General features: G+C 45.7%; 1 protein-coding gene across 1 annotated transcript in view; it reads left to right on the top strand.

The window, feature by feature from the left end:
* The window catches only part of T265_00357 (hypothetical protein), a gene marked incomplete at both ends in the record, with an annotated part of 54,807 nt that overhangs the window by 3,640 nt on the left and 35,408 nt on the right, over nucleotides 1-15,759 (top strand). Inside the window, 6 exons of the mRNA XM_009164102.1 lie at nucleotides 5,206-5,344; nucleotides 6,419-6,558; nucleotides 8,235-8,303; nucleotides 12,098-12,386; nucleotides 13,610-13,813; nucleotides 14,913-14,955. Of these exons, the coding sequence (XP_009162366.1) occupies nucleotides 12,179-12,386; nucleotides 13,610-13,813; nucleotides 14,913-14,955 (455 nt within the window). The remainder of the gene's footprint in view (nucleotides 1-5,205; nucleotides 5,345-6,418; nucleotides 6,559-8,234; nucleotides 8,304-12,097; nucleotides 12,387-13,609; nucleotides 13,814-14,912; nucleotides 14,956-15,759) is intronic.

Raw genomic sequence — 15,759 nt, 5'->3', positions numbered from 1 at the left:
TCTTGGAAGTTGTATTAGTTCTGACTGTAGTGTGACAGATGAGGTGAATGCACGAATCTGCAAGGCTCGGGCCGCGTTTGCTAACTTGAGGCACCTATGGCACCAGAATGGTTCATCCCTGAATCGCAAGGGACATGTGTATCAGGCTACAGTACAGGCTGTTTTGTTGTATGGCTGCGAGACTTGGCCTATTCGATCGGCGGACCTGAGACGTCTTCAGGTGTTCGACAATCGTTGTCTCAGAACCATAGCTCGCGTGGGTTGGTGTCGGCGAATCCATAACGAGGCAGTTAGAAAGCGTGTTTTCGGTTGTGTAACGGGTACTTCCATTGAAGAATGTGTCCGGGACCAGAAGCTGCGTTGGTTGGGACATGTGTTACGTATGCCGAACCATCGTTTGCCGAAGAGAGTACTGTTTTCCATGCCCAATTCGGAGTGGCGTAAACAGAGAGGTGGCCAACCCTTGAGTTGGCAGAGGAGTATGAAGGAGGTCACGAAACGCTTGGGTGCTGTCGGTGCTACTCGCCTTCCAGGGTGGGGACCGCGTGATCCTCACTGTGCCTGGTTGGAGACACTACAAGATATGGCTGCCAACCGATGTCAGTGGCGTTCTTGTTGTCAGTTTCTATCCAGACTGTCTGAGTGAATGTCTGGAGGTGTAGGCACCTCGGAATGATTGTGTTAAGCTAGCACTAAGTCCCTCCCCCATCCACCTTTATTCTTTTCTTCACAATAAGGCTTTCAAATAAGTCATGGTTGTACGGCAGTGAAGCATCGGTGTTGAACACTGATGTCATGCTGTCGATGATGATGAATACTGCTCTTCCTAATCACCCACTATGATTTCTCTCCATGATTTGAAGGCTGGTTTCAGCTGCATTCATCGTCAGAAATTATGATGTCTGGCCACCAGTGGCAAGCAATTCATGAAGCCAGTTTGATTTCACGGCCGCCAGTTAGCGATGGAAATCTACCATTAGATTGCCCATCATTAAAGGGCACGCCAAATCACTCGTTATGCGCGTTCGGTTGTCAGTTCAGCTTTTGTTTTGACTGCGTATGCTTGTACACAGATTTCCCTTTTAATGGGTTTAAATAACTCAACAGTGTCGAGCTGATCTGGCTTGAAAGCTAGTGAACAAGCGCAGCCACGCTGATGACGAAGATTGTCTGCACGATAAATGAAAGAGGGTAGAAAAAGAAATGTTCTCAGCCTTCAGAAATTTCTGCCTAAGGTATTCAGATTGAGCAAATGAACGTGATTACTTCAAGGTCGGCGGATCTTGCTGATGCTAGGAAAGCCGTGCGGGCAAACACGATGGCGTACACATGCCATTCAAACGCGGGACTATCAAGCACCTGGAGAATAACAGTGCTGGTAGACTACCAACGCCCAAGAAATGGATAGGGTTTTTTCTGCAGTAAATGGTTTCTCCCTACTTCAACAAAAAAGAAGACTGGTACCAGTGAAACTACTTGCCAGAATAAGTAATAGCAGTCCGTCCGCAAAATCGTTGTCTTTATCTATGTGTCGAGCACTTTACAGGATATCCCAACTGTCCTCCAACACAATCCCTGGAAAAATCCAACGAAACTGAAACCATCACCGACAGCATAGCATCAGTGTTCAACGCCGATGCTTCGCTGCCTTACAACCGTGTTTTCTTTCAAGAAAAGGGTAAAACTGGATGGAGGAAGGATTTATTGCTGGCCCACCATAATCATTCTGAGGTGCATACACCTCCAAGCACTCATGCAGACAATCTGGATAAAAAAACAAAAACGCCACTGACATCGGTTTGTAGCCATATTTTGCAGCGTCTCCGACCAGGCGCGATGGGGATCACGCATTCCCCATCCTGAAAGGCCATTAGCACGGATAGAATCCAAACGTTTCGTAATCTCTTTCATATCCCTATGCCGGATCAAGGGTTTGCTATCTCTCTGCTTCCGCCACTCTGACTTGGGCACGGGAAACAACTTTTCGGCATACGATGGTTCGATATACGCAATACATGACCAAACTGCCACAGCTTCGGGTGCCGGACATATTCTTCGACAGAAGTCCCCGTTGTACAACCGAACACTCGCTTTCTAGCTTTCTTGTTACGGATTTAATGACACCAGACGACATGGGACATGCTCCTGAGACAACAGTTGTCGAAGACCTGAAAATGTTTCAGTTCCGCTGCTCGAACAGGCCACATCTCAACCATAAAACAAAAAAGCCCGTACGATAGCCGTACACAAATGTCCTTTGGGGCTAAGGAATATGTCGTTTTTATGCCATACGTGTCTCCAATTAGCAAACGTAACCCGAGGCTTGGAGAATCATGCATTGACCTCATTTATCACTAATGTCGGAAGTAATACAATATCCAAGATATGTGAAACGCTTCACAGCTTCAAGTGTCTCCAACGAGATTGTAAGTGGCGTGTTCAGTGACTGCATGTCCAGTAGGATGACTGCCATACCACGTCAACGAAGCACGAGTGCTGAGATTCTCCAATTTGCCTAAGCCTAAACAGAACTAGTCGAGATGCTGATCCTGGTTTCGAGCGGCAGGTCTTGCGGTTAATAAGCTCGCGCCTTAACCACTGAGCTATCTCGAGCTCACTTTTGGAAAGCTGCGTATACCATAACCTACCCGGAAGTCTGAGAATACAGAGAACTGTGTTGATTAACTTCCGGGGTATTCATTGCTGGTGCCACGGAATCGTATCGAGTAGAGGATACTGGCCAACTGAGTCGAATGCGCCCTGGAAATTCATGAATACCAGAAATGTGGGCCGCATGGCGTTCTAGAACCTGAAGCAGTGTGAAGATTTAATCATTGTAACCCCTATTGGGCCGGCATCACGCATGCTGCTGTCGATCATACTCTGTAGTGTTTCTAACAGCGACAAAGGGAATCACATGACCACCACTCAGAAAGATGAATTTCAATATCTAGGTGGCAGTAGGCGCCTTCATTTCACATCGTCACTTTATGGCCCTCTCCCGTCAGCTTTTCCGCAGAAGTATTTCGGAGTGGAAAACATGGCTTTTTTGGAACTAGTACCGGACATACTTGTACATGTCCCAAACTACCTTGACCCGACAAGTCTTATCTTCATCTGTAGCGAATCTTACTCATTACCTAGTACTCGTCTACGGACCATCTCACTACGGATATCTTTTAACCAGTCCAGCGTGCGATGCTACGAAGACAGGTGATCGAATGTTTGAGGTATGGCTTTGCACTTTGAAAGTACAAGCTACATACCAACACAAGGGGTGACATCCAGTGCTCTATTTAGAGTAGCTCGTACTGACGCATAATAGTCAAATATCGGAACAATGCCGTCCGCATATCAATATAATGAGTAACAAAAATTAATCTTTCAAATATGTCACCCTTTCGGTGCATGACTGCCGTGCGACTCAAGGCACGAGCTGCCCAAACCCACAGAGGGGCAGCCCAAAAGTCAAGGTTGAGCCCAAACTACTGGCCTATCGTAGTTTTTCTTAGGCATCTTGATCCCCATTTGAATTATCCAAGTCCGACAACTTCTCCCTGGGTGTGACTTCATTGTTTTTTTAATGATGCCGTTGGCGAAGCTGAATAAAAAAGAAGAGGGCACGGCCCTGGTGAGCTATACTGTTTGAGATGATGATGAGTCACTGTACATCTTAGCCCGAACAGAGGTATAAGGTTAAATTGAACGACGAGCAGCAGAGCAGGGGGTCATTCGGCGTCAACTACTCTGTTAACTAGATGTCGGATCATGGAAGACTACTGACGAACTACATTGTTGTGAATTTTTAAATGATGTACTACGCATAGGCTTTGATGAGTTCGTTTTGATGTCTCCACAGTGCGGAAGACGTAACAAGGAGGAATCGATATCATGGGTGAGAACACGGTCAGCTATATCTTTTCTGTCTGGACTGTCACTCACCTCACATGTCATGTTTATCAAACCGACTCTTACATCCATATGACTCGACTTTCGCATTAGTTTTTGACGGTCAAGTCATAGAAAAAGTGAGGGATTGCATCATCAACGGAAGGATAACTTTTTCTTTATGGAGGAACACGCCTAGTCTAAAACAAAGACCTTGGAACGACAGTTCGTCTACTGAATCAGTGAAAGATGTGACGCCATCGGCCCCGATAAAAAACAAACAAAAAAACGGAAAGTTCGACATGCCATCTGTTGTAAGAATGGCGTTTTTTTTTTACCATGCTATCGCATTTCCTAATAAATAACTGATCAATTCGTCTGTGCGACATCACTTGCTTTGCATCAGCTGATAGTAATGTAATAATCGCTCAGCTGTAACAACCTTTTTGTGCCTAGCTGCCATGCCACACCATGGACCCACTAGAGCTGAGGTACTGCCAAGTTGCCCAAGCCTAGACAGGACCAGTCGAGATGCTGATTTTGGTTTCGAACATTGGACCTTCCGGTCAGTAAGGTCGCGCCTCAATTACTAAGCCATCTAGTGCGCCTGAGTGAGTCATCTCGAACGCACCATCCTTTCTAGCCAATCACTTAAACGCGCACGCCTGAATACCTTGTGAACCTTCGCGATTACGTTTGCCTTTATATAATTGCCCAGCATAACACACGGGGGTAACTACTAGGCTGTGATTCTGTCTGTTTGGCCCGTGCAATAAACCTCACTAATAAACTTTTAGAAGTTATTTAGTTGCTTCCTTGATGTAGTCTTCTAAAGAGGACGGTGTTCTAAACCATCATTCATAAGCACATATACCTTCTCACCTTTTGACTTCCTTGAATCTCCTCAAAGCATGGTTAGGTGTGGATACCATAACCTAAAGTTGGAAAGAATTCTCGGAAGTTTAGCAAACCATATAATATTTTGGAGAATGGGACATGTTGACCTGTCCTCCAGGAAAATTACCTCAATTTTTTACTTGCAGCGTAACAATTTGTGCAATTATTTCAACCCACAGTCAATCTCCTCTAAAAAAGGATCTTTTGGATAAACCACCCTCAAGGACAGACTTCAAAATGTTCCCTCAAAGTGTCTTTCAGCAATGAATTTCCCGTCTGTGACGTATTTTTGGTCGCGCTTTCCGTTTCATTGAACAAGGGGATAAGAAGACGCTTAGGACTACCATGCTTTGTGTGTATGGAATGGCATATCATCTGCTTGTTTACGTTAACTCGTTTTTGCGTACTTCATTCTTCTAGGCTGTGATCCAGAAGCTGCGTGCCCATGTTACAAGTGAACGTGGAGAACCAGAGGGCCAGTCGGCCTCTACTCTCAAGCAGCCCATAATCCCAGAAAGCCACGACTCCTTTTCATTCGCGCATTCTGAAACCAGTGCAAGTAAGGCGAATCTCGTTTGTTATTTGTCTCTTTGGCCACTCATGCGTTTCCTGATTCTTCCTCCCTAAACTCTTATTCTTCTTCATATTCCTTATGTGAGTTACTTACGCCATTACACAAAATGCACATAGGCTATCAAACATTGCTATGCATGTGTGAGTGAGCTGAATACTGGGGATTGAATCCGCCAGCTAGTTGTGCAATTCAAGTTATCACTTCAGCCAGTCATTGCTTTCTTTTACGCCAGTCAACCTGTACTATCAGGCCATCGTACTCGTTGTATACCAGGTCCAACATAGACTTCAACAGACAGTTTCGTCCTAAACCACTGCAATCTGTTGCATCGCTTAACTGACCTTTTTCACTTGGTACCGAAGAGCCAACCGTGTGACGTAGAGAAACATGAACATATCAGAATTTTTAAGCGGAACAGACATCCCCGGATCCTCTGAGCAAGTTAACCGTTCGTTCAATGAGTTGGCACAGGTGGCTGTAGTCAGGTAGTCAGGTGGGGCCAATTGGCTCAGTTCAGCAGCGGGACTAATCGGATTTTCCGCACATCTAAGCTTGTTTCTGTATTTTGGGTTGGAGAGTGTGACTGACTCTGGACAAGGCCGATAGTCAATTTTCACTTGAGATGATAGGAAAAGTGCAAGCCTTCAGTGAACTAGCCACGTAAGACACACAGGTGAATAGCGTCCAACTCATCTGTATGTGCATGCAGGCGGTTGGCACCCTTGTGCATTTTTGGCGAATTGTGTAGGCCACAACCATTGTACCCTGTTGACGTTGCCTTGCTTTCAAGTGGCACGCAGTCGTTTATGATCATACACTGTTTTCAGTTTTAATGCCATACCGTAGGCACGTTTTGTAGCGATGCGCATTTCTTTCTGTCGGTGTTGGGTTAGTTATGGTTTATGGTTAGCGTACTTTGGTATACGTTTGCACCCACTTTCAGCAGTTTTTCAGATTTGCACCTGTTACCGAGGTACAGATTCTACTTTCGAAGCTATCAAAACCTAAGAAGCTGTTCGCTTCAGCTTTGTGATCTTGGTCTCAATATGTATTTTCCAGCACGTGCACCTGAACTTGCGAGCGAAGATCACATCTCGGAAGGTGGTAACCGTGTTGGTACCGCCACCTGGCAAGAGCTTCGAGACGAAGTTGCTCAATTGCGCGCTGAGGCAACAAAATGGCGCCGTATAGCTAAGCAGGTGAGGTGATCAGTTTTGTCCCTCTATGGTGTCACCCGGGTGTTTCATTAAGCCTTCTTTTGACTCACTCGTCTCCTGGCCAAGAATCAGCCGTGAGATGGCTAGGCTTTGTTGTTTACTTCACGAATGCACCTTGATTCAAGAATATTCCTATTTGTTCACCCATCCAGTAGCGACCACTGGCGAGCGACTGTATATCAGGTACTGACATGCGGTAACATATTCGGCTCCACCGAATCATTGTTTTTATCAAAACTATGCGTTGGTGTCCAGTGGCCTAGTCACCGCCGAAAGACTATTCCTTATCGGATACCAGCTGTCCTCAGCGCCACTGCCTGTGTTCGAGCCAGCCTCTGAGGATACGAGGACATTCTTGTAGCCGGAAATTTACTAGTCAACTTTTTAATGTTTGTAGGTCACTCGACAGTATGATATGTTTCCGTTCATCAGCTCTGTAAATAGTTCAGTGATTAAGGCACCAGCCTACTGACCAGAAGGTCCGTGGTTTGAACATCTCGACTGTTCCTGTCTAGGCTTGGGTAACCTGAGAGTATCTCGGCCTTCAAGTCTCCTTCAGGTGGCATAGCAACCAGGTGTTACAGCTAAACGATTGTTGTTGTTATTGCTTCCTGACGTTGTATGCTCCAAACTGGGGTCTTCCGCTCAGTCTTCTAGGATGACTTTTGCATATGAGACATCTTCGTCAACGGAAACGCTGAGATTTAAACCCCGTGATCTAATTCGGTCCACCTTTAGAGGCGACGGATAGAAGATGGTTGCAGTTGGTGTATATGAAAGCTTACTTTAACCCACAAGTAACACGAAGGCACTGGTGGGCATCATCGCCCGGTGGGTTGCTTGGATAAAACTGCTAGACGGAAGTGATGCCCTTTACACCCTCGTAGATTGACGGAAACTCGAATTTTGAGTTATTAGAATGTGGCAGCCAATTACTGTTGTAGTCAACTAAAGTGAATGGTCCCAGGAGACAGTGGCAGTTTTTTTATCTGGTCACGCGAGCCCACCGACTTGCTCACCCATATACACTTGATCTCGCGCTTCTATAGTCTTACAGGTCTTGCGGGAAAAGCTTCACTCCAGTGTGGACGATAGATTTGTGATGCTCACTTCCACATCGCAATGAGTGCTGAGCGTTCGGTAGTTTAAGTGACTTTAGTTTAACAACTCTGTATCTTTATTTAAGTACGTACCTGTTTTGAGGGCTTGGTTTGTGCCTTAGTCACCCGAAACCAGATCTTTGGTTTAGAAAATCCTTTGCTCTTAGGAGTTTCTGGTTATGTTCCTGTTATGGGTTTCAGATGGGAAAGATGGCTCAGTGGTTAAAGTGAGGATTTACCAACCGGTAGGTCCGTGGTTAGAACACGACCTCTGCATCTCGACTTCTGTCTAGGCTTGGGTAACCTGGTAGTATCCCAGCCCTTATGCTTTCTTCGGGTGCCTTGGCAGCTAGGCACCGAAAATGTTGCAGCTGAACGATTTTTTGCAGGTTCTAGAAAGCGTTCGTTATTGACGACATTTCGCCTGTGTTATTAGCTTAGACTTGACAGAAATATTACAAACTGATACTATTTCACCCTGAAACAGCTTTTATGTACTTGTTTCATTTCAACAATGTTCCTATTTTCTGTTCTTTATCTACTGCTGAACATCACTAGAAACAAGGCAAGGCGAAAACTTCTACGCCGGAGACTTCGCATGCCGTGGAGTTGGAGCACGAAATCGAGGTTAGTAGTGATTGAAATGATGAAACTTTCTTAGCAGATTACGTGATAGAACTAGAACACCGAATTCATGGAATGTGCAGTGAACCGCAAACTTTTCCCATCCGCTACTGTTTGCTCACTTCTCAGGAGATATTAACATTTAGATGGTTATTGGCTTTGCAACCTAGCTCAGGTGCTGTCACCCTGAGGTGGTTAACTTGCGTCGGACTTGAACTTACGGTTTGCTTTGATAGACTATTTCAAGATAAGGCTGACAGGTAAATTACGTCATTGCTTGCCGTATTTGACGTTGCTCTTTATGCTCAGGGTACCAAGTCGTAGAATGATACTAGTTCCCCCAAGGGAGACCATTTCGAAAAGAACGATCCTTAGGGCCGCCCCAACAGCGTTTACTGGCAGTCGTGGTTTAGTATGCTTTCTTCAGAAGCCAGGTCAATCCCGAGAGAGGCCAACTACTTCTTTTCCTCTGTTAGCCTCTTTCTGCTGTAAGGAGACAACCATATCCTGGTATAGCGCTTTGTGTACCTCAACGATCTACTGATCTATACTGGGTGGTTTTGAGTCGACTTTCGCAGTTTCTCATACCAGGCTGGACACTGGATAGACATAACGAACACAGTTCCGTTCGTTAGGCAACTTCAGTGGAAGTATCCCGAGGAAGATAGTCCATCGCTCTTTGTTTATTGTATCGGCTACGTCCTTGCGGACTGTGGCCAAAGACAGTTCCTATGGCGCTCTATGTACTCGTTTGCAATGGGTTAAAAGCTCAGACAATGTTGCGGCCGACGGCGATGTGAACGCCGGAGTAAGTAGGCTTAGCGCTGCTGTGGCTCAGTTTGATGGCCGTCTTAATTTGGAGACAGGACGCAAGGACAATGTAGAATACCTGCTGCAGATGTGTGCTTTCCACGGGGATGTTCCTTTGCAGTATCAATTTCCGGAGCAGCGGGAATCGTTTGAAAATGTGCCCAGCATTGAACCAGCTCCAAACTCAAATAAACCACATTGCCGTCGGTCACCAGCGTCGAGTGTCGACCACTGTCTTAGTCCCTTATGGAATACTTGTGTGGATTCCGTTTATTTTTGTTGTGCGCTTTTCAGGTCTACGCAAAGCACGCACACATCGCCTGTCTATTCAAAAGCTCATGGATTCCGAAATCAAACAAGTAAATCGGGACCTACTCCAACGCCTGCCTTTTGGGGGAGAGATGACTCAGTGGCTAGAGCGCTAATTTACTGACCGGAAGGTCCGTGGTTCGAAGCGGACCTCTGTCTGTCGGCTTCCCCTGTTTAGACTTGCAGTATCCCAGCCCTTGTGTTCTCTTTGGGTGGCATGGCTGCTAAGCACCGAAAGGGTGTTACAGCTGAACGATTATCTTTTTTTATCTGCTGATCATTAATCGGACCCCGGCCATCACTGGAGCGAGATATCCAAATCTGTACATTATACCGGGACTCCTACCGTATCATAGCGTAACCGACCTCTTCCAGGCATTTGATCTCAGGTAGAACTGTGGTTTGCTGAAGGCCCAGAGACGTTCTTTTTCTCGTCAAAACTACAATGAAGCTCGACGCCAGGTGAAACCGATTGTTCACGCAGCCGGGGGCGCTTGACGGATCCGAAGTTCCGAAAAAATGGAAGAGGCGAAAGATTTCGAAAACGACCGCAAGCTGTTCCCTCCGATTCATTCCACGGGTCTTCGAGAGCCTCTTGTCAGCGAAACTATCAGGGACCAGAATGGTTCTCTGGTATCCAGCGGCACAGTACTTTGGACAACAATTCGGTTGGCTATCTGCTACTTCCAATCAGGAATCCTGACCTTCAACAGAGCTCCCTTCAGCCTCGGAAGTGTTCGAGTATGTATCTCTACTCAAATGTCATCGTGCTTCTCTTCCTGACAGCAATCTACCCGCTCTTTTCACTGACAGGAGTGAATCCCTCAGCCAGTGAATCAGTCTGGATGGAATAGACCGTCTCAGACAACTGGGGTTAGGGATAATACCGCTTACCTTTGAAAAGTGTCCTTGGACTGAACAGAGAGGTTTGCCAACAAAATTCGGTCTTTATGTATACATAATTCCGGATGGGAGAGTGCACGGTTTAGCTTCATGAAAGCTTCTCTCCAAGAAGTGATGTCCGGTAAGGATGTCAATGTTCGCCTATTGACGAAATGAGAACCCTGGAGAATACAAAACCCCGGTGTTCCGTTACGAAGAGACTGGGCCTTGCCGTGGTGTGACGATCTGTGTGCCCCCATGACCTGTTGAACTATACTGAATTGCGTCCGTGTGACACTCACAGAGTCTCATACCAGGTTGATCGGTGATTAAAGCTCTGACCAACACAGTCTCCTGGCCCTCCAGGTTGGGGGCTGGAACATGTGTGGCGGCTTGTTCTTTATACACCAGTGTCTTGCGATCACTCTTGAGCCAAACGCTTTGGTCAGGGACCCTTATCATCCTCTAGGTCTGTGCGCCCTAGCAGAATCGCAGCCCACGTACAACTATGATATCCACAACTAAACTTACGGTCGTCTCATCCGTCGTCACGTGTTGTCATCAGGGCAGCCTCACTTGCTGCATACAGCAGGGCGTGCGAACCAAAAGGTGCTGCTACAGCTGAACGATTATTATTATTATTATTTCGGAATGAAATAACCTCTTTTCTCGTGCTTAAGCTGTATAACCAATGGAAAAGTCAGTTCACAGACTCGATGACTTTTAATATGGTGATTGTAAAATACAAGTTACCTGGAACTTATATCCAGAGTAGCCATTTCTGCACCTTGTCAACCTTGTTTAGTAGTTTTACATAAACTATTGCGCTCGAAGGAACTAAATATGAACATTTTTAGATGCTGAAAGTTATCGATTGCTGTCACTGTCCTCTCGAGTCGGTGTGCTTTTTCACTTGTGCTTTGTTTGGACTCATAAACATTCTCAAACTAAACGAATGGTTTCCCGGGAATAATACACACCACAGACATTTCGTCGCTGTTTTTGACGTCACAATGTACACACCTCACTAGAATTAAGTCTGCTTTGGTAATCCGCTTTTTGTCTGCTGTCTGATAATCGGCAGCAGTCACCCGGCTAAGGAGGCTCGTGTGGGTAGACTGAATTCGTCAAAACGGATCCACTCGGCACTGACATTTGAATTTTTATAACTGGAAAACAGGGGTATTGCTAATAATGCATCTCATATTTCTGTGGAATTCATCGTCGATGGCTGCTAAGTTAACTCGATCTAGTAAAGCTGAGTTTATACGGTAGCCCTCTTCAATCAGCGTTTATTGTAAAGCAAGACCCATCGCAGCCCTTGGTGTTACCCACGGCTGGTTTCGCCCTTCTTGGAGCTCATCGGGTAGGTGCGTTCCCCGAGTTTCCTTGAGCCTTAATTTATAATTGAACTCAAGTTGGACTGATTTGAAATATCTTGTTTTCCATATCGTCCACGATACGGCTGTTCCCGAAGAAATGATTCCACGAAGGAATGAGCATTTTGGCCTCCGTGGGAGAAGTATCTTAGGGTGGATTGCAGCGTATACGAAGTTTCCTTGATAGATGTAGACATGAAAATAGCTATCAAGAGGTTCCATCTTAGTATGTTTTATTACAGGCCACCCTGATACTGTTGTATTTCCTAGTTAGGTTCAAATTTCAAGACGGACTGCGAACGAAGGCAGTCTGGAAGACAACACGTTAACTACTGTTCGACTTCGCACCCAGTATGCTTTACATATATGTTTTTATCATCAATAAAGTCACTTTTCTCACTTCTGTTTATTTTGAAGGAGCTGAAACACCGTTTATTGGAACTGGACGAAACCCGCCAGACTGAACTGTCAGCGTTGAGGGATAGTCATTCGGTTCACATGAGCAACATAATGGAACAACTTCATGATGCGGAGTCCGAGGTTTTGTCTCTGCGTGCTCAGTTAGAGCGTGTAACCCTCCAACCAGATTCCGTTGTTCCTCCAGCACTGCCATCTGAACGTGAGGCGATGACACCTTCCACGGAAGATTTGTGTATGAGCAAAAGGAAGGTTCGACCCGGAAGGAAGAAAAAGGCGAAAGGATCTAGTAAGGGCTGTTCAAAAATAGAGTTAGGGGTTGTTGATGGTTTCCTCCTTTTCACAACAGTCTCAACCGTGTTAACATACATGGTCGTTGTCTTTCTTCGTTTCGGTCAAAGTTCGTCAAACTGCTAGATACCTGCACATAGTTGGAAAGCCATGAGCCGTTTGCTTGGGGCTGAATGCGGTACTGCATGGAATTTCTTAGCACCGAGCGGGAAAGCTCAGCGGGCGAACCTGTTACAAGCCATCAATTTGCCTAAGCGTGGTGGCATACTAATGCGCACCTGCACCAATTACTTGTTTATAATCATGGTGCCGGTGTCATTCTTCTATTCCTCCGTTTCGGTGCATCACGAGACCTCTCCCAATACACAGATCTTAAGTGCTCCTGGAAGACGCCCATTGGCTCACCTTTAACGTGATAATGCCCTGTCTAGGATGGGCAACCTGGCACTATCGCAGCCCTCTTGCTTTCTTCTGATGGCATGGCAGTTAGGCACCGAAAGGGTGCTACCGCTCAACGATTTTGATTGTCGAACTTGACTATGATGCATTAACACATATGTTGCACTCAGCGTTTTGGATGGAATATTTAGTTGGAATGAGTCTTTCCAGTCCGGTGAACTCCCGATTTCGGGGTGCGGAAACGGACGGCGTGTACCCACCCAGCTTCACTTCTCGGAGCAACCGGAAAATAATAAACTCTTGTGGTTTCGCAAGTCCTATACTTGCTGTTCAGCCCACTATAGTGTGTGAAAAGGCACGGTAGCTTGAGGCAGACTCTTTACAGGACAACTGTATTCATAGAGCAGTCACAGTCATACACAAGTTCACACCACAATCTTCGTGACGGTGCGAGAGACGACAGGCCAAAAAGACTCGATTCTGATTGACCAGAGTTCTAGTCAGTCAGGACGTACCTTCTGGTCCGTAGCCGATTCACCATGCATCCTTCTAGTCGACGTGATTTTTGGTTAATCCAGGGACCCATCCTCGGATACTGAAACATCTCCGAGTTTCCTGAAAATTGTGTTGCTCTTTCTCACATACGCAGGACAGCTATCGATGGATTTACTGACAAAATTTATACGCAGTTTTAGGACACCTTGGCCCTGTGTTTTTGGGGACGAACACTATTTTTTCATAAGTAGGCTACTCTTTCAACTACCTCTACTTCGGTTTCGAATGATGTGATCCCGCCTTCAAGTTCCTTGTTCTTCCTTTTAGTTGAGCCGGAACTCAGGTTAACTGCTCCAACGACCGTCAGCTCAACTAGTATTTTGCAAGTTCCATCGGTGGGTTTTCTTGTGCCATACAACCTTGAAAACTGCGAACGTGCCTTTTATTCAAGGCTCACTGAAACATCCATTTCTTTTCAGAAACAGTTCTCGGATTTTGCTGCGCAGACGGATGGAACTGAACCGTCAGTGGGTAAGTGGTTTGCACTTCATTTCAGTTTTGTTGAGGTCCTTCTACTGCGCACGAAGCTGCTTTTGTATTTGTGTGGCCTTCTGTTATCCTACATTAAGCCTGACCGGAATGCTTGTCGACCTCTGTTGACCGACTGTATCGTACTCTTCATTAACCGGCTTGAGTCAGTATAAGTTGTCTGTTACACTTATGAAATCTACATGTTTTTTCCTGTCTTTTTTTCTGAACGTGTGGTCAACGTATAGACTTAGTTTTATCGCTCAGTATGACTACAGACAATACGTGAATATTTCGGTGTGGGTTCTCTCCAGACCGTTCAGTTTCTTTAGCTGAACAAGAATGTCAACTAATAGACGCGCTAGTACTGGGGTTTCAGAGCGACCACTCCAGTTGGGCAGGCTGGAGTTTGAACACGTTTTTCCCCACCCACACGCGCTTGTCTCGTCTGTCCCCTTCACCCGCGCAGCTAATAAGACTCCCTCAAGACACATACCTATCGCTAGTCCAATCCAATTATCGCTACGATTTATACAACGGTGTTTGCAGGAAGTCGCTTCTAGCACCCGGTATTGTCAGAGTGGCGAGACGGCTCATTTACGGACATATACTTGGGTGGAATGGCTGGGGTGTGACAGCTGAACGATTGTTATTATTACATAGAGAAAACAATGTAGTCCAACTGACATGAACAATGTAGTGTTTTAACTAAGAACGAAGGGATAACCCAAGCAGCTGAAAGCAGAGGCTTAATGCGGCTTACTGGTAGGTGGTAATGACCTGCACACAAGGACACATCTAGTTTTTTGAGAACTGCCACCAACGTCAGTTGTTTCAGTTCCACAGTGGTCATACCACATGTTTTAGCTCCCCATAAGTTTCGATGTCAAGACCAACTGACTAGGTAGTTAGGTTTCTTCCGAGGACCTAAACGAATCGTTGTCTGATGAACAAATTATCATTTTGCGGTATCCAATTTAACAGGATCGACACATTCGAAATCATGCTTGCTAAACTCGAACTCTGTGATAATCCGGAGTGAATATAGGTTCATTTCTGAATCACAGTCTAGCACAAGTTTCCTTTTTTGGATTGTTTTCAGGGACTTCTGAGGAGTTTGGGAAACTGGACGTCCTTGTCCGCAGGTATGTTCTGGAATCGTTTGAATGAACATCCGGTTTTATATTGCGAGTTCTGTGTCGTCACGTAACTCCGATGTACCAACGCTTGTAGATTGAGATTACCGTGATACGGCTGCTCATCTGCAGAAACATAATAGCCAGTATAATTCACCCTCGTTTTGCTTCAATTTCTGCATGCTAGGATAGTGTTCAAATCTGCATTGCAAATACGGTATAGGAGTACTGGGTTCCGATTCTCATATTTCGCATTTCGATTTCTGGGTTGGAAAACTCAGGTGGCTTCAGGTTTCGCTGCAGCCTATCAAATTGTAGCGGATGAGTCTGGCCGCTCGACTCGCCGTACTCATACAAATGGAATCCTGGGAAATTCCAGCTAGCGCTGTAAAGCAACTCGTGGAAGGCTCGAGAAGACTCCGTTTTCCAAATGATATGATGCTCAGCTGCTTTTTATCTCGTTGCTGTTCCGGGGTATGGATACCTTGTTCTTCATCGTTTTTCCCAGGGATCTAAGGCTGTTTGTTATGAGCCCCTGTCCTTATCTTTTCATTCTACTCTTTAGCAGGTCATTCTTTCGTGGTTGTATGGCTGTTAGGCACGCGCAGTTATTACCGATATATTGCCGCTGATGAGGTGATAAAGTTAAATCGATCCTCAGTGATCACGCATTCGGTTGTTTGAAATTTGGCTCCGCTTTCTCAAAACACTCACTCAACTTTCTATAGAGGTCTTCTTCAATCATACCCACTGGACACAGCTTAAAATACCGGTGTATCTTTATGCATGTATTGGCACGTTTGAAAGGTATAT

This window comes from Opisthorchis viverrini, assembly GCF_000715545.1.
Source record: "Opisthorchis viverrini unplaced genomic scaffold opera_v5_3, whole genome shotgun sequence".
Taxonomy (NCBI): Eukaryota; Metazoa; Platyhelminthes; class Trematoda; order Opisthorchiida; family Opisthorchiidae; genus Opisthorchis; species Opisthorchis viverrini.
The sequence above is the reverse complement of the archived record's forward strand: the minus strand, read 5'-3'. Positions and strand labels throughout refer to the sequence as shown.